The 18,955-nt window shown below is 33.3% G+C and overlaps 2 protein-coding genes and 3 non-coding genes across 8 annotated transcripts; 1 reads left to right on the forward strand and 4 right to left on the reverse strand.

The window, feature by feature from the left end:
* Positions 1-3,927: 3,927 nt before the first annotated feature.
* LOC143207242 (mitochondrial pyruvate carrier 2) lies at positions 3,928-6,733 on the reverse strand. Its single transcript, XM_076420456.1, has 4 exons — positions 6,649-6,733; positions 5,988-6,028; positions 4,833-5,029; positions 3,928-3,940 (listed from the first exon to the last, which is right to left on the reverse strand). The coding sequence occupies exons 1-4, from the start codon at positions 6,731-6,733 to the stop codon at positions 3,928-3,930; spliced, it is 336 nt and encodes a 111-aa protein (XP_076276571.1).
* LOC143207139 (uncharacterized) lies at positions 4,888-16,269 on the reverse strand. 4 transcript variants are annotated; one of them, XM_076420264.1, is made up of 14 exons: positions 15,868-16,269; positions 15,399-15,455; positions 14,707-14,921; positions 14,449-14,623; positions 14,030-14,167; positions 13,642-13,956; positions 13,320-13,555; positions 13,111-13,240; positions 11,925-13,007; positions 11,799-11,851; positions 10,819-11,713; positions 10,332-10,736; positions 6,649-10,249; positions 4,888-5,029 (listed from the first exon to the last, which is right to left on the reverse strand). In XM_076420264.1, exons 3-13 carry the CDS (start codon positions 14,892-14,894, stop codon positions 9,737-9,739), a joined length of 4,131 nt encoding a protein of 1,376 aa, XP_076276379.1. In that variant the 5' UTR covers positions 14,895-14,921; positions 15,399-15,455; positions 15,868-16,269; the 3' UTR covers positions 4,888-5,029; positions 6,649-9,736. The 4 variants fall into 4 exon arrangements, with proteins under 4 accessions (XP_076276379.1, XP_076276380.1, XP_076276377.1 ...); XM_076420265.1 differs by lacking the exon at positions 15,399-15,455 and having other exon boundaries at positions 14,030-14,158; positions 15,868-16,268; XM_076420262.1 differs by lacking the exon at positions 15,399-15,455 and having other exon boundaries at positions 15,868-16,264.
* Positions 16,270-17,290: 1,021 nt separating this feature from the next.
* Positions 17,291-17,362, forward strand: Trnae-cuc (transfer RNA glutamic acid (anticodon CUC)). Its single transcript has one exon. It is a non-coding gene; the product is annotated as a tRNA-Glu (tRNA).
* An 845-nt stretch (positions 17,363-18,207) lies between these two features.
* Trnag-ucc (transfer RNA glycine (anticodon UCC)) lies at positions 18,208-18,279 on the reverse strand. Its single transcript has one exon. It is a non-coding gene; the product is annotated as a tRNA-Gly (tRNA).
* Positions 18,280-18,378: 99 nt separating this feature from the next.
* On the reverse strand, positions 18,379-18,450 carry Trnag-ucc (transfer RNA glycine (anticodon UCC)). The gene has a single exon. It is a non-coding gene; the product is annotated as a tRNA-Gly (tRNA).
* Positions 18,451-18,955: the final 505 nt, after the last annotated feature.

Here is an 18,955-nt window from a genome sequence, read left to right on the forward strand (position 1 = left end):
ATTGGTCAGGATTGTGGATTATATATGTGGATCAATGTGGATAGGATGCTTATCTCGTTATATTCTTATTCATTCTTATTGTATATCTATATATACGAAAAATCGGTACCGAAAATAAAATTCCATGAAAAATATAAAAACAAACATCGTCAAACATCGAAACATCAAGAATGAAAGAATCAGTTTCATACAACATTAGGCACTGATTAGGCACATTTTCTGAATATTTTGCTTTATGTTCCCACGTTCCCACTATACTTGGGCCCAAATATACTTGGGTCCAAATCATAGACTTATAGAAATAGACTGCACGGCCTGTACGAAGCGTTTGAAGCCAGTTGAAGCCTGCCATTGAGAGCCTGTTGTGGTCGTAAGGCGCTCTCTTTCTAATTGACGAGTTGGTGGGGAGAGATTTGCCCAATGAAAGTGGGGAGTGTGTAGGAAGTGAGAGTTGACTGGCTCGCTGCGCCCCCACCAACTATCGGTGTGCGAGTGAGATAGATATACGACCAGCCGCCATGGCAGGCTTCAACGCTTCGTACAGGCCACGCTTATATCTCTACAGGGTGTCCCAAAATTCGTGAAAATCCCGAGAGGGGGTGGTTCCTGAAACCATTTCAAGAGATATTTTCCTTTGCAAAAATGTTATCCGCGGCTTTGTTTAGGAGTTATTAACGAAAAACACGGACCAATCAGAGCGCGACCTAGACGCGAGTTGCCACAGTCGGCCCGGCGCGCCAACTGTCTATTGGACGGCAACCCGCTTCTCAATTTTCGGTTCCCCTGCAGAAGGCAACCCGCTCGGCGTTTTAGGGCCTCAGAAACCACAAAACTATTTTATATAATAGAAAGAAAGATTTCTCTTTGAAACCTTCGTAAAAAGGAAATTTTAATGGAACAAAATAACTCTTCATACGCTCTCATATGAAAAACTCCCACGACAACAAACAGAACAACGCTTATTATAACGAACCAAAATTACATAACAAGGCCATCGTCATATCACTTATTCTTATTACCCAATTTCCAAGTATTTAACTTGGATGAATTGATTATCTTTCAATCGTTCATCAGATTGATGATCCACGTAAATGCACGAGTGAATAAATAGTGTGTATACACAAACATGACCATAAATCTTTCCATTCGAAAATATAATCAATTTCTATAAATATCCATAGATTTATGATAAAAAGATAAATTGTTAAAATTTTCAAAATATGTATATGTATATAATTCATACAGATCTACAAAATTTTATTGTATACATCAGGCATGCACAGGTGGACGATTTGGGAGCAAGAGCACTCGACCCTGCTCATGAGCAGGGTCGGAGCAGTGACCTTGCTCGGACGTATGGAAGGGGAACCCACCAATTGTAAGCGTGACTTGTAAACGGAGTATGAGAGAAGACGAGTGGGAGGGGCGTGGGGAAGTGGAGAGCGCGCCGGAGTGATCAGACTACAATAACGTAGACGCCGCCCCCACTCTCACACGCTTTCATGGGCCCAAAGCGCTATTTCACTATTTTGAGAGCGACGCCCCTCCCACTCGTCTTCTCTCGTGCTCTGTTTACAAGTCACGCTTAGTGGGTTCCCCTTCCATACGTCCGAGCTAGGTCACTGCTCTGAGAGCACACGGGAGCAACTTGGGAGCTGCTCTGAGAGCAAAGAGCTGTGCATGCCTGGTATACATACATATCTACTAAAAAGTCCAATATTAGAAATGTTATTGTCCTTACAATAGTATCCCAAAATTACTGTGACAGACTATGTTCGAGTATAGTTTTGGGTTCTTGTCCGATATTTTCTAAGCAAATCCATATATAATCTTGGACATAAATCCATAATCATGAAGAAATAACCACTTTATAGAAAAATATATTATTTTATTAAATTTATACAAGGCAGTTATAACATTATTGAACTCAGTATACAATTTGTACATTTCCTACTTCTTCGTATTATTCAGCATCAGTGTTGCGAATCGTTATACATAATAGATATTCTATATTATTATTCAGAGGTAGATTTGTACATGAACAAACATACCTAGTAGGTCTAGCACATATTAATCTTACAAACTGGTGTACTATCATTGGTGTTTCAGTTTACAATATGTCAGTAGCTGTCTAATGAATTTTGAAATCGTGTAATACATTTCAATTGGTTCCTGTACTTATTCTACGATTTAGAATTTATGCATTGTTAGTGGAATAAAGATATGAGCAGCACCTTAGGTTCAATATCACAGTTCGGTATGAACATTTTATGATTTTTAAAAATTCTGATTTCGAAATATTTATATATTTGTTGTTTTGATGACCAAATGATCCTGGTGATAACATTTGATCTAATGTGCCCGACACTTTGATTTTCGGTGTTTTAAAGCTTTCTACATAACAGAGGTATTTCATTATTGGTATTTGAATATCCTGAGTGTGAATGACCTGTTCATGCTGTATTCTGAATCCTGGTATTTATTTTTGTTGTTTTAGTTTCCTTAACATTGGTCTCCAAATTTTCTTCAATATTTGATCTTCATAGCTTGTGTTCCTGATATACAATTGCTTATTTTTCGTGTATGATTGCTTATTTCTGATATTTCAATTATTACTTGCTTTTAATATTTCTATGATTGCTTACTTGCCGTGCTCAATGTACAATCATGCATTGTATGTAAATGAATTTAAATATTTACAACTTTACTATGTGGAACTTTCAAAATTATTTAAAGTTCCTATTGAATAATTATTTCGTACTTGCGGTTTTTCATGAAGCATGAATTCTCTTACGTTTCATATTCCGTAACAGTTGGATATATTCCACAAGTCAATATTCTTAATATGATAATTATCTACATTAAGTATTTTTTTATCGCTAGGAATGTATATCATTTAAATATAGTCACTATTTTCTCTCTGTCGTTGTTGCTGCTTGTGCTAAAGCATTCTGTTCCCGTTGATAGCTAAAAAAAAATTTGGTCTAATTAGTAAATAATACCCGTATTTTCTAATGATTTGAATATAATAAGGCAAAGTACTTAAACATTAGTAGATTTAGTATTCATAAGTATTGAACGTAGCATTGAAGATCACCTATGTATGTAGGTTCAAATAGTCAAAATTTACAATTTTCAATAATAGCCACAAATATTATGAAACTCAGCTTATGTGTTCATCAAAATAATCTCGGGTAAGATTGATTACGTACGTATGTAATGATCAATGAATAAAAAAATGTGTACAATTTATATTTGACTCCAAATGTATGCAGGCACATATACAGGGTGGGGCACTATAAACAGTTCACCTGAATAACGCGGCTGCTGTTGGTGTTAGGAAAAAATGCATCAGATGGAAATTGCTTGGTTGCGAGGGGGCATTAATCTGATGTTAGTAGCTTTTTTGTAGGTGGACGCGTAAAGGACATATGAAGGTCAACTTCGTTTTTTTAATGGAATGCGGTATTTTTTAATACATCAATCGATGCAGCTGGACATTCGTTATTAAAAAGTACTAACCTACGTATGTCGAAAAGTTAGTACTTCAGGAGATATTGCAATTTAAATAACTCTAAAATACCATTACTATCGTGTGTGTACTAAGACGTTACACAAGTAAGTAAACGCTAACGTTTTACAATTAGTACGACAGTAATGGTGTTTTAGAGTTATTTATAAATTGAAATATCTCCTGAACTACTAATTTTTCGACATACGTAGGTTATTACTTTTTTATAACGAATGTCCAGCTGCATCGATTGATGTATTAAAAAATACCTCATTCCATTAAAAAAACGAAGTTGACCTTCATATGTCCTTTACGCGTCCACCTACAAAAAAAGCTACTAACATCAGATTAATGCCCCCTCGAAACCAAGCAATTTCCATCTGATGCATTTTTTCCTAACACCAATAACAGCTGAGTTATTCAGGTGACCTGTTTATAGTGCCGCATCATGTATATTAAAAATTCTATTGTGTGTGTGTGTGTGTGTGCAAAGGATAACCATGAATAATCGCCGATTTAAAAAATCATCTAATTTAAATAATTACGTACAACACTATGTGCACTAAAATTTAAAACCTAACAAAGTTATTTAAAATTTATTTTTCAAAATATTAATAAAAAAGGAGCCGATAATGATTTCAAGTGTTTCACTTCATACATCTAAAGTAATATTTGAAAGAACTTTTATCGAAATGCATTTACGAAAAGCGCAAGCGCACTTGTTATAAATGGTACATCAAATCAAACACGCACGAGCGAATGGAAAATAGAGCAAGACCCTGAGTTTCTTTGTTCTACAAATAATTCATTCCGATTTACCGCATTCGCTCAATCAATGTTTTTCTATTGGTTACTAATTTATGACTCTATTTAAGCAGAGAATATTAAGAAAAAACTAATACTGTCATTGAAATGGAAAGAACGTTTTATACAACACTCTTTTATAATTCCATTTGCACGCGTTTACATAATTTCTCATTTATAATTAAGTTACGGTTGTTATGCACATTCTAACTTATACGAACTTAACGTATAAAATTAAAATTAGAACAACAAACGATTTTTTGCTTTAGTGATTTCATAGAGCTGTAACAATTCATTCGAATGTTCCAATGCAAATATGTAATTCAAAAATAATTTTATGGAATTACTATGAATGAATAAAAAATGTTTCATTACATTTCAATAAAATTGCTGCTTTGTTGTATCAGAGAGAAAAGGGGTTGTATCTATTTAGAGCATATTTAATAGTATCATACATGCATCAAATCCACGATTCGTTTACAACAGAAAATATTTGTTCCGAAAGAACGATACTTACTTTATCGCTCTAGCAATTTGATAGAGAGACGTTATCGCAACGAAGAGATTTACGCTAAAAAGACTCCAATTTTTCGGGGTGATTGCTAGGGAATACCTGGTCCAGATCACTCCAGTCATGGCCAAGGCAGATGATTGGCCAACAGAGAGCTGGTTCGCTGGCCTTTGTAAATCACCGAGGCCAGCTATTACAAGTCCCTTAAATGTTTGAATTTCGTTTAATAATATGATTATTTCTGATGGAATACCACAAACTAAAGATGACAATCATCAATGAAGGAATAAATCTCTTGCATAAGAAACAAAAGAACAGAAAAGTAATAGTTAGTTTTGCATTGAGATTATTTACATCAAGGTTAACCTATTTCCAGCTAGATCGACCGCAATTTGGTAAAGACATGCGCACAATAATAATTTTAAGAATATTCAGTTCTAAGATTTTCCAGACTCCTATAGTACCAGTCAAATATGGTCAACTTCGTATCTATAATTTATATATACAGTGACTGTAAAAAGTATTCGTACACCGTTAAAAAAGTAATAACTTTTTAAAAATTGGACCAAACGTATTGAATTTTTTTTCAGATGTTAGAAGGATTAATTTAGGTAGTTATTTAAGTAATGTGCAAATAACTTTTTTAAACAACTGCGAAGAAAAAAGATCACGATTTTTAAGTTTTTTTTTGTCTATGCCTATAATGAAACTCTTGCCCATTTTTGATAGTAGATTACGTTACAGAATCAACTTTATACACTGTTACGGAAGAGAATAAACTGTTACGGAATCGGTGAAGGTCGCACGAGCGACGACGGTCGTTTCAAGATCTACGACCTCACGTGTCATCGTCGCACTTGGATCAAGTCCAACGTACGTGATACAACTACCTCATGACATGAGGAATATTTTTGCAACGTATTTATTGGCGAGCGACGTAAAGTCCGCACGTTATCCGCCTTGAAGCCAAATTAATTCGTTTATATCAACCAGAAAATATTGTACACACACGTATAGGGTTGGAAAATCTTATTATACATCCATTGATTCGCTTCTTCCGTCATAATTAGTCCAAGTACTGTCACAGTTATATATGGGATTATAAATGAAGTATTTAGGAAACATTCAGAAAAATGTTAGAAGTTCAATATTATTACTGACCCATTTAAAAGCTGGTGCCCAGAAGAATATAGTCTGCGGACCTGAAAGGGGAAAATAGGTCGATACTGCTTTTACGTTTCTCTTTCCTTGTATTTTTTTTATATTAAACGGGGTACAGAATAATGAACAGAAATAAAAATGCTATTCATGTCCCAGCGACCATAGTCACGTTAAGTTTCCTTTTTATTTAAATTTATTTTAGTACGCAGTCAATTACACAGTAACAGTTATTATTGTAGTATTGGAGTTACTAGAGTTTCTAAAATTATTAATATTGGATGAGCGACAAAACTTTGTATTATATCTTCATTGGCATGTTGATACACTTTTCACGAGTCCTTGAATGCTGATACTCAAAAGATATACAAAGAGAACTTACAGATACAGGAAAACTAAACGCTAAAATGTAGAGCAGTGTGTCGAGGGATAAGATTAATTTACGTGAGCAATGCAACGGTCAAGTCCACCAAGATAATATAGCACATGTTACGTGAAGAGAGATAAGAGAAAAAGCGCGGTGCTGTGCTCCCTAAGACGATTGTCTCTTTTATTAATTCATTTGTGGAAGCGCACATTTCAGAGTGGCACATACAAAGTACATGATGTGTTGGCACGTGTACAGAAATTTAAAAAGTTCGAAAATCCTAGACAACTTACTAACCAGCTGGGTGATTCCACAATGGCTGGAACTTCTGGGGCACGCACTTGCCAATCGTTAGCATCGACTTTTTGTAGATTGCAGACATTTCTTCGTTACGTGTTCACGAGTCGAGAACGTTCAACCAAACGAACGTATATTAGAACCGAATTCTAAAATATCTACACGATGACTGAGTAAACGTGGAAATGACAAGCGGTACGACGATCCGCAGACTGAGACTGAATATCGTGAAGTGCAACGATTGGTAACCGTGCCCGTGGCCCGTGTCGCCTGTCGCATCTACTACGGACATAGACAGATACAGTTCCTTCTCTTCCCTTCCCCGCTTCGATTTCCTGGACCTAAGGTGCTCGCAATATATGTGTGCCATATTTGCTCTGCGCGCGCGCGCCCTCACACAATCGCACATAATATGCTCGTGTATTGATTGATTTTTTAAACTATACAACGATACAATAATTAGTGCGAGAATATTCACGGTTGAAAATTGTCTTCAACTATTACTGTTTGCAATTTGCATTTATCAAATAACAATTGAATGTCTGCGGATAGTTTGGAAAGTTTGAAATCTCGTGATCTTATCATCTTCAGCGATCAATTTTACAACGCATAAGTACCTTGCTCAGATTTACGATACAGAAACGTATCTCTTTATGTAAGTTAGATTATCAAAATTGATATATTAAAGATTATTTCTATTAAAGCTTATCTTTTACGTTTATCTATTAAACAGCCAGTCTTTTTGAATGAAGTTAAAGTGTGAATTTTATTTTTGGCACTACACTTTCAAGTGAGATGTCTCCGATGTATTCAAAACATGTTTTTTGTATATTTGATTTTATGATACGCATATGGCATAATAAAACGAATTTTAGTAGCTAATATTTTTCAATGCCTAGGCTTCTATTTACGAATCTATTTTCGCTACATCCGCATATCCCCTGTACAAAATCCTTTGGTAACTATATATATTAAGGAAAGTGCGGTTACAAATTTACTGGTGTCGATACTATCAATACACATGCTGTTACGCGATAATCGCCATTGACCTAGAGGATAAATTTGGACATATAGTACTGTGCCAAATTGTACATCACAAGATCAGACGTTTCAATCAATGTATTAACTACATGTAATTGTTAACGGAAGCGTGCTCTTGCAAACGCAATTCCGGCTTCCGTCCGTTGATCTCGTAGGAATGAAGCATGGAAGGTGTACTTATGTACATGGTTTTATTACAATTAAAATGTGTACATTCTCCTTTTATAACATTGAGTAAAATAGATAAATTGAAAAAAATACAATAAATGCTATTAAAAATTGAGCTCGACGAGAGATTGCAAACATATCGTATTTGTTATTCACAGATAGGTTTGGCTAGAGCAATCGAGCATATTGGTATTGTTTACATCTCTCATAGATTGCACCGCAGTTAACGAATACATATTGATCATATACGTATTCCACATATCACAATATTTATAAATGCTTGGACATAGTTATAACCACACATGATTACATTAATATGTGTTTATAACAAATCCGCAATATTTTATATGCTTTTTATAAAACACTAGCATGTGTGTATTATTTCTATTTTATCATAACGTTTTTTTTATTTTTTGATGCATTTGTTGCACTAGAACGTTCCGAATAGATAAAGTAATACGAGATCGAATAAATTGAATAAAGTCGAAAATATCAATGCATACAAAAAGTATGTTCTACATACAGAAATTTTCAAAATGTAGAAGGTATAATAGTTGATTTAAGGTGCTCATTCTGATATCGTAAAATACAGTTACAAAAATGTTTAAAATTGCTTTAGTTTCACACTTTTTATATGAACTAAATGAGTAAGGTAAATATTACCTAAGGAACGCCATATTATACGGTGATAGTACCTTAGGTGTTAAAGGTAGAATTAGTATATACACATACTAAAAGTTTAACACAGCTTATGAACAAATTTTCACTTTCTTTTAAATATATGTGTAATATACTTAAGGCACATAGATCAAAATAATGATAAAAATATCATTAATTTACTAGCTTACGAACGAATAAAATTTAAAGATATGGAAGTTTTTGATAATTAGTAAAATATCAACAATTGACAAAAGTTTTAACATTCATTGTAAATTTTGGATATACTTAACGAGATACAAATTTATTATATTAAATCAAATGATCTTTAAACTTATAAGTACCTAATCTATGCCTGGTTAAATTATTTTTTGTCTTTTCATTTATAATGTCATATTAGTCAACTTAAAAAGAAAATATGTCTTCCATATCAGTACAATTTATTAATTAAATAATTTGTTTGTTTAATGCACTTTAATGCAATTTAAATATCTTAGCTATTAATCCTGTACATAATACAATTTTTTGTGTTTTATTTTCCAAGATGCATTTTTTTATCTAATGTAATATTTAAAATATAATGCATATTGCAGTAAGACTTATGAAACATACATATCATAATACTAATGTAATATAATGTAAATAAAAAAAATATTTGTATAAAAGTGAAATCGGATAAAATGTTTGAAAAGATGAATAGATTAAAATACGTTGACAAAAATTTGTTTTAAAGAGGACTGTATAAAAAGAGCAGTTGTGAATGGAGCTATGATAGTTTTGTATAGTTATAAAAATATGTGAAAATACGAGATCCTTTCATTTACTGGTAAATGCAAGTGGCAGTGGAGACAGTAGTACTGTTATGAAATGTACGTATTTCTCATATGTAGTCTTGAGCTTCAGTCGGTAATAGTTGTATAATAATATACTTATCCTGCAACTTAAACTTGTTTCGTCTTGACTTAACTATTAGTCAATGTAAAAAGTATTCGTACATCCTTTAAAGGCTGAACAAATACCGTTTACACTGACTGTAGCTGTATCCACGATTCGCAAACTTCAAATTGACATCTCTGGTTAATTATAAATAAACGTTACGTAATAATATATACGTTTACTCTAGACTCTAGATCTAGATAATGTCTTCAGCTTATTGTAGCTTAACACATTATCGAGATTTAAGATTCAGTTATAAGAGAATTATTATTTAAAAGATCTATTATTAAGTGTATCCGTATATTGAAAAGGTACTAATTGATCCATACATGTCAACTGTTACGATCTTTGTGAAATCTGGAGATACAGACACTTTCGCAAGAAAATTCGATGCTAATTCTACTGTGGCTAATAGGGCCGGTTGCTTTGTATCTTTACCTTCTTTAAGTTTCCAGTACTTGCTTACATTAGATACTCCATTCGTGGTCTTATTATCTTCTAATTGTCGTTGTGCACTGTAGACATCCGAGTCTGCACTTTGACTAGAAGACATATACAAATTAGCTGAACTTTTGTTGTCTAATGTAAAACTAGTACTACGACGTATATTTTGTTTTCTTCTTTTTTTTTGCTTATTCCCATGCGTGTCCAAGGTAATGTTCCACCATACCAGTTCATCAGAATTTACAGAGAGCAAAACAGGGAGATCAACTGCAGGAGGTGCCCAATACAATTGAGTAATAGGAGTTGTATGAAAACATAGTTTACGTACTTCCACTTTTAAAGGTATATTAATAACCTGAAAATCAATAATAAATCTTATAATATGGAATCTGTCACATATACTTCTTGTAAAAGAAAAATGTTTAATAGTAGCTTACAAAAATATCTCCGTTTTCACAACCAATAGCCAAATACTGTTCCTTTTGTGAAATTTCACAACATGTTAACTTCTGCATATACTTTCTTCTAAAGTAATTAGTTAATTTTATACACACTGGTAGCGTTATTATATCTTCCTGTAGTTTATATAAAACTACATCCCCATTTTCAGTCAACACAGCCAAAATAACTTTTCCATGACTTAAACAACTGAAAGTAGTGATTGTGTCTGAGCCTCCAATGCTTACTCTGTCTCTTCGTGACCAGTTTATACCATTGACATTCCACAGTATGATTACCCCACTTCTTGTTACTGTTAGAATACATTTTTCATTTATTTCATGAATTGAAATAACGAATCCTGTATTTTCAACTAAATATGTTACATCTTTGTTTTGCCATATCTGTAAATGATTAAATATAAATTCAATAAAGTATGTTAAGATAGTATGTTAATTATGGTTATTTGTATAAAAAATTTCTCACTCGCAAATGATCATCATTTTCTCTACAGATTATTACATTACTGTTTTGTATATTAATCATTTTTATTAATTCTGTATTTTTCAAGATATTTATGGTTTTCTTTTGATGAATATCAAATAAGGTGACAATGCCTTCATCTGTGACATACACTATTTTGGATCTATCAGCTGAAAGGATTAAGTTATTTATTGTTCCATTAACTGGTTCAGATTCTGCTATTATCTTATCACCAACTAATGTAACAACAGTATTCGAGAATGTTTCTGTGACAATAGTATCTGATTCATATAGTGGTTGCGCTGCTGCATCGAATAAAGGTTTTTTCATTGATTTGCTAATTCCTTCTACTGGAAGTTTCCACTTGTGAAGTAATTGGTTTTCACTACCACAGATAATATGATATCCTTCTTCCTTTAACCAGTAAGTGTCCAAAGACGACACACGACTTTTATACGTGGCTATACATCTGTCCAACCTCTGTCCAACCAGCTGTCCAACATCTGCTTTCCATATGTTTATAAAACCACTAGAATCCGCCAAAATCAGGTACTGACCATCACATGTTAAAGCACCGCAAACGAAAACTGTGTTTTTGTTGTCAACGCTTGCTCTGATTTGTTTACTGTAGCTATGCATTTGATTGCAGCTATGATCGTTGCTTAATTGAAACCATTTTACGTACACAGCTTTGTCTTCGGTAACAATGAATAATGAATTATTTTGTTCTGGCACGTTACAGAAGAATACGATCTTCTTGTTTTGCAAACTTGGATTGTACTGTGATAAATATACATATTCCGAACCATATCTACGATATGATATTAACACTCCATTTGTTTCATCCATTATATGTAGCAAGTTACTTCCTTCCGAAAATACTATGCTTTTTAGCTCACTGTAACAATGTTAATAATATTATTGTGAAAAATGTTAACACGAAATAGGTCATGCAATATACATATAAGTAACAAATAACTAACCTATGAGAATTATGACTGTGAGTTGACAGTATACTCCCATCACAATCCCAAACCTACAATAAGAATAATATTTTATCCTGCTTACGTAAATTAAAATATAGTTCTTATTTGAATAATCGTTCATACCCTTATAGTTCCCCTGTTTGTACAAACTGCAATATAATTATTATCCTGCGCAAATGTCATATCCAATATTATTTCACCATCAATAAAGAATACTTTTGAACTATCGTCGTGAGGAACCTCGCTAGTAAACATTTCACTCCAAAAAGATTGTTTTTGTTTTGGACTTAATAGAACAGGATTGTTTTCATTATGATCTTCATCATCATCAAGTCTAAAAAGTTTAACTATCCCATGATCATCTAATGATAGAAAGCAGTCACGTTCAGTAGATACAACAATTTTGTTTATTCTATGGCTTTTGTTGTGTCCACCGAAAGTCTTTCGTGTTTTGTAAAAACTGTCCCACAGAAATATCTCTCCAGTTCCGTTTCCAACCAAAATTAGATCTGGATCATGTGCAAAACAAGTTGTACAAATTTCTGTCAACATCTCTTCGCTGCATGGTATATACATTTGTCCCATTCTATTGTGAAGAATGTATAAATTTTTAGACCTCTCTTTCGCAAGCTTAATGGCAGTATCTTTAACAAATCCTTCATACGGATGATTCATAGCTAGTTGTACTATATCCAGACATTTTTTGTATCTATATTTTGCTATGACACCTGCTTGTTCTTTCAAGAACCTTTCAAGGTCAGTAAGTTGCATGTCCAACAAAGGATCAAAATTTCTAGTAACGTACTCTCTATAGTTGTCCAAATCAATTAATAAGTTAGTTAAACCACTATGAATTATTGTTGCCTCAATAAAATCAAAATCCAAATATATTTTAGGAAATTCGTCATATAGTTTTGCTTCTTTCAAGTGATATCCAATATATGAGTAACTATAATTATCTGCTGGCAGTTTTGAAAAATCACCATTACATTTTTTGCGATATTTTTCAATTAATGATTTGTGCATTTGCGTTAATTCATCGTCAGAAATCTTTTTTCGCAAATGGCAAAGTAATAATTCGTGCACACCATATATGTAACTACGTAGTTCATTATTCCATTGTTTAGCAGCTAATGATTTATGACATAGATCGAGCATCATTTCTTCAACTCGATGGACATTCTCATCCCAAAGAATTTCTAATGTCTATAAGGTAAATAAAACATAAGAGTACAATACATAAATTGTAATACATAATTTGGATTAATTTTTACTAAATATATAGTATACAAAAAATCAAACATTTTACCTGAGGTGTTATATTGATATCTTCTCTAAAAATGACTAAGTCTTGATAATGTTTCCTCATTTCATCAGGTAATTGTTCTATGCACATATTAAAGATTGCTTCTTGTTTTTCTAGAAATTTTTTAATAACGCTGAAAATAATGTGAAAACTGAACGAATTATAATTTTACTCAAATACACGTAATAAGTTCTTACATCTTTAAAACGTACCGATTTTTTTCATCTTTATTTTTCAAGGAATTTAAGTAATATCTCCATCTATCTGGTCGTAATTTCATGTCATGTTTGAATTCTTCAAATTGAGCAGAAAACATAGCTATTAATAAAGGCATTCCTTTGCATTCAGAATGAATTCGTTTTGCTTCTGAAGGAAGTTCATTCACTTCTGTACCTAATACCTTTGCAAAAAGACCTAAAGTTTCTGCTTCTGTGAAGCCATCACTCATCTACAAAAACATACTTCATTATAAGTACATTGATTATTTTTCTTATTCGTAGTATGAAAGTAAAAATGTCTGCGATTGTAATTTACCTGAATTACGAAACGCTTTTTATTCCACAGAATATCTAGATCAGCAGTTGTTACTAACGTTTTGCATTCAAAATCAAATGTTTCAATTATTTTAGTATAGCAAACATCGTCCAAAATTAATAATGCACGAGAGTTTCTTTCTTTAGCAAAGTGATGTTTCAAAAAATGAATCAATGAATCTTTTAGAGATTCAGGTTTTAATGTCTCAGGTAACATTTCCATGTTTTTAACTTGATGATACAATTTATTTAATTGAATCAATATTTCTTCATCTACCGAACACGTGTATGCAAATTTGAGCCAGTAAATTTCATTCTAAAAGGAATTACCAATTAGTTCATATGGTAATCTAATTTTTTGTTTGAAACCTTTTGTAAAACGAACCTACATTAAATGTATTTCTTACGAATTTTGTATCCTTTAAAGTACTAGCTGTTAAACATGATTTACCAAATCCTTTTATTCCATGAAGTACAACATATTCATTCGGTTGCAATTTTTCCAGATAACATTTCAACTGTCCAATCTATAAATAAAGGGTATTAGTTTAACTTTATATATGTATAATAATTATAAGTACATCTCATATGTACAGCATTAATAGTGTAAAATATTTAACAACCTTTTTTTTAACTTACATGATTCATATCCATAAGCATGCACATAAAATAGTAAAAAACTTAATTGTTGATGCATTTCTTGATCTATACTTCAATACATATACATACAAAATTTTAAGCAACACATCATCTATTTTGTTATCTGTACTAATTACATCTACAATATTTGATTTATTTGTGCGTATACCTTTTGTTCTCTGCTTACAGTTAAAGGTGAAAGTGGTGGAAGATTTGGTGTGTAGACATACTTTATATCGGTCACAGTTTTTCCATTTTCCTCTTGATGGTCCATGTTTAAGCTTAACCATTCATAATGGTGTCGTAAGGATTGACGAAACTTATCAAAGGCATCGGCTCCTCGACTATAAAATACAACATGATAGTTATTTAATATCTACATCTTTGTCAGTTAGTTTCATCATACAATTATGGATTCCAATCATACCTTGGAAGTATATCCAATAAGATTTCAGCTTGTTCTTGTTTAGAATTGCCAGCTTCGATCTTTGCCACATCTTCTTTGGACAATATGTATTCTGATTGTAATGGTTGTATTATACCATTAAATACATCCACATCAATTACTATACTTGAACGTAGATCTTTAAGGATGTTTTTATGCAAACTATCCATTTTTATGATTTCCACATGCTGTACAGTCTATAAAAAAAGAAGCAACTACTGTAGCAAAATAGTTCATAGCATAGATGCGGTTACCATATTTTTAAAAAGAATCTGTCACTTTACGAAAAGAAATTACTACGTTAAGAAACTCTGCATGTATTTCTTTCTCATTTTGAAAAATCAGAAACTTTTTTAACTACTTTCTAATCGTATAATCACTTAATAAAAAATTTAACACTTTTTTCAATCCTGTTCAGGTAATTTCAGGAATTCTAAGAATCCTATGAATATACTACTTAACCTTTGCAAGGTAATGTGGGGTCTCAGAGACCCCAGCTTCAGATTTTTGGAAAGAGTTTTTGTATGACTAAAATTAAATCTGTTTGTTTACTTATTATCCTGTTATTCTTTATCCCAAATTTATTAAAAACAAGGCTATTTATGAAATTCATTTGTCGGGATCTAAGAGACCCCACCTTACTATTTATGTGTTATTAGACCTTACCACCTTACCTTGCAAGAGTTAACATTGTTTATCGTCTGATTTAAAGATTTTACTGTCGAGACAACCTTGACAAAAATAAACAATTTATAGTCAAGTATCCAGCTCAAAATTCAAATGGTAAATAAAAATCATGGAAAACTGTATAACTGAACAATCGGACAATGCACTAATAAATTTGTTTAGTCAACTTTTAATGGATAGACAATTTTAAACAAAGAGTTATTAACGTAAAACGATAGAAGAGAGAACGTTCATTGTTGCTTGAATTCATATACATTTATTGGTGCAACAGGTTTTTCTTGAATGACAATAACAAGGTGTCATTTATGTACCATACAGAATAGAAGTTAATTGCACGTAAATAGACGATCAATTTCAAAAAATATAGATGCACTGCGGTCAATGACTCTAAAACAAGGTTCACAAACAATTCCGTAGTCATTGGATAAATGGTAAAGTGGCCAGATTGAACCTTACCTTATTGATGTTACTCACTCAAATTACGCAGAACTTCTGCTTTCTGCGAGGCCTTTGTTTACAAACCTCTATAATTGTCCCAGTATACAAATTTCACACACGTTCATCGTTCGCCATTAGGAAAGCAACTGATTGTGCTTACTTCACTTACTTGTGTCGTGTATGAGTCAGAACGCACTGTTGCCTGCTGTTGCCACTGTTGCCGAATCAACCAACCAGATTTGAATGTGATTGGACTTCAGAGTATCATACGATGAAACTTTCCCGCTATTTCTTTATTTTTAGGAATAACTATTGTTTCATGAGTTAACCAAGAAAGTTCGCGCCATTTGTAGGTTTCATCATTATCTAATTGTACAACATACATATATTATGTCAATTAAAAATAAGGTTCTGTATAGTTAAACGAAGGATTATCCAACTATTATTTCATTTAATTAAGCAATCACGTCGCGTCATCGGAAAGAAGTTCAAACATTTTTAATACAGGAAACAAACATTTCTGTAAAAAAGAAATGAGAAATGTTGGCGGATCATCGATCTCACCCATTGCGTTTGTTAGACAATTGAAGCATCAAGTTCGATATGATCTAAACATGGATAAGTATAGGGATGGAGCGTGAGCTAGCATTATGGGCAAGGGGGGTTTTTTCTTTTCCGGAGGAGGCAGGGTAGACGTTGCATCCATTTGATTGGTGGTTTTTCTGCGCATACTCTCTACCGCCAAGTATGAAAAATGTTTACAGTTTTACAGATTGCTTACATATATCTGAGAAGTTGAAACTAGAAAAGTGATAGTTAACCCTTTGTCCTATAATAACGTATGACACTCGTGATATGAATTATGTTCCAAATATTATAATGAACGTTGTTAAATAATTAAAAGTGAAGAAAATGAAAAGTTGTATAAATTTTCGATAAGGGCAAATAGAACGAGGGATTAAAGAAAACTAAAATTAGAGAATATAGAAAGGAAATTAAAACGTGCAACACGAATTAAAGAACATACTAAAAGGTTATGTAACTGTATGTAACGCATGCATAATGACGTACTGAGTGGTACTGAGCTTGCATCGGACACAGCCAATGAAAAAAATGCAACTTCTTCTACCTGCTATGTACCTCGTCCCCTCCTGAAAAAGACTTCCACCCCGCAACGACATCCTCCATCCATATATTCCTATATCCATGAATCTAAATGATTAGAATATCAGATTTTGTATCTTCAACAATATATGCAATAACTATACTTTATGTAATATTGTTGATCATATCAATAAATATGTTTTTAAAAAATGTCATAGGTACCTGGCTTTCATCTAAGAAGCTCAGGTTTTATTGCCAGAAGTGAAAATCTTTGTTATTTTCAATAAAACCAAATATATTAACAATTTGTAAAGAATATTTTAAATATTGTTTCAGGTCCGGTATGGTCTAGTGGCTAGGATACCTGGCTCTCACCCAGGAGGCTCGGGTTCGATTCCCGGTACCGGAAAATTTTCTTTTGATTTTTGTTTATTTAGTCAATATAATGTGTAATTATTTAGTAGTAGTAGAAGAAATTGGACCTGGTTTACAGTTTTTTTTTCTTTCTGTCACCCATCCCCCCAACCATCAATCCATATCCCATGCCATACCCTATGCCTTATTGTCTACATGTAATCGATGTTGATCTATCCTAATGTCTTACATCTAATATTACCTCTCCTTTCAATTTGCTTCAGCCTAGTCTCTAACTGTCTCCTCCTCCTTTCTCCTCTAGGGTACCTTGATACCCTTATGTCTCCATTGCAGTTTACCGGAATCAAGCCAGGATAACTTGTACACACGCTGTAACAGAGACAAAAAGTTGTTAATTGCGATGATAGCCGAAAATTGAATATTCTGTTTAAATTGTATTGGGCTGTACCACGTGACGACACTTTTGTTCTGCATTTTGCTACAACACATCATTATTGCAGTGTTAGGTAAAGAAACACGGTAGAGGTATTTACTTACATATAACTCTGAGGCACAGCGGGCCGTACCGGGGTCAATTCTGACCCTACAAGTATATTCACAAATACATTTACTATCGCTCGAGCTCCCCACCATAATTCACGCAACGCACACAGAGAAAAGACTCCTCTTGCCTCTGTGCCGTCCCGCAGATCTAGGTGGGTAACCGGGTAACCTCAGGTAACCTACCATCAGCGGTTACGCCACATTTCGTCAATGTGTGCGGCATCGCTCTCGAGGAGCGCGCTGCGATGGGTCAAAAATGACTCTGGCAAGGTCTTCGGAGGGTTAATTCATCCTGAAGTAACAGTATGGATTTAATTATGACTAAAATAAAGTCACTGCGATGGCCGGGAATCGAACCCGGATCAACTGCTTGGAAGGCAACTATGCTGACCATTACACCACCATCGCAGTTCGATTACGTTGGTTTTAAATAGGTACTACAAGAACTATTGTATAAATTATTTCTGAAGTAAAAGCATGCAATCGCATATGGAAAAATAAATCCACTGCGATGGCCGGGAATCGAACCCGGATCAACTGCTTGGAAGGCAACTATGCTGACCATTACACCACCATCGCAGTTGAGATTTGTATCTCCTTAACGAGTAGTGAGGCTGAAACGCTATCAGGAAGTGTCCTATTGTAACTATGTATAGCTATTTACACGTGGCTCGCGAAATTACACACGAGATAATTAATTAAAAGTTAAGTTGGAAGTTAATTAACATCAATTCTTAATGGAAGATGCAATTTAAAATTTACTAAATGCTATAATTTGATGTACTAGGTATTGTTAACCTGTTTGCCAATTAAGCGGCATTATCCTTACGAAACGATGCGTTTTCTTCTTAAACCTCGGAGCAAACTATGCTTCATCCCTACAAATTAAAAAAGTTTAAAACTTGCTATTATCTGGTGGGCAAATTCCCTTTAGTTACACGGGTGTTTCATTAAACGTTTCATTTCTAAAGTTTAAATCCTTGTCCGGCTTTTTTAAAAATAAACAATTTGTCGACGCGTATACCTGTTTCAATTGTTTCGAAGAAAATGCACCGTACGTTTTTTTAACATATATTACACTTTA

This window comes from Lasioglossum baleicum, chromosome 3, assembly GCF_051020765.1.
Source record: "Lasioglossum baleicum chromosome 3, iyLasBale1, whole genome shotgun sequence".
In the NCBI taxonomy this organism is placed as follows: Eukaryota; Metazoa; Arthropoda; class Insecta; order Hymenoptera; family Halictidae; genus Lasioglossum; species Lasioglossum baleicum.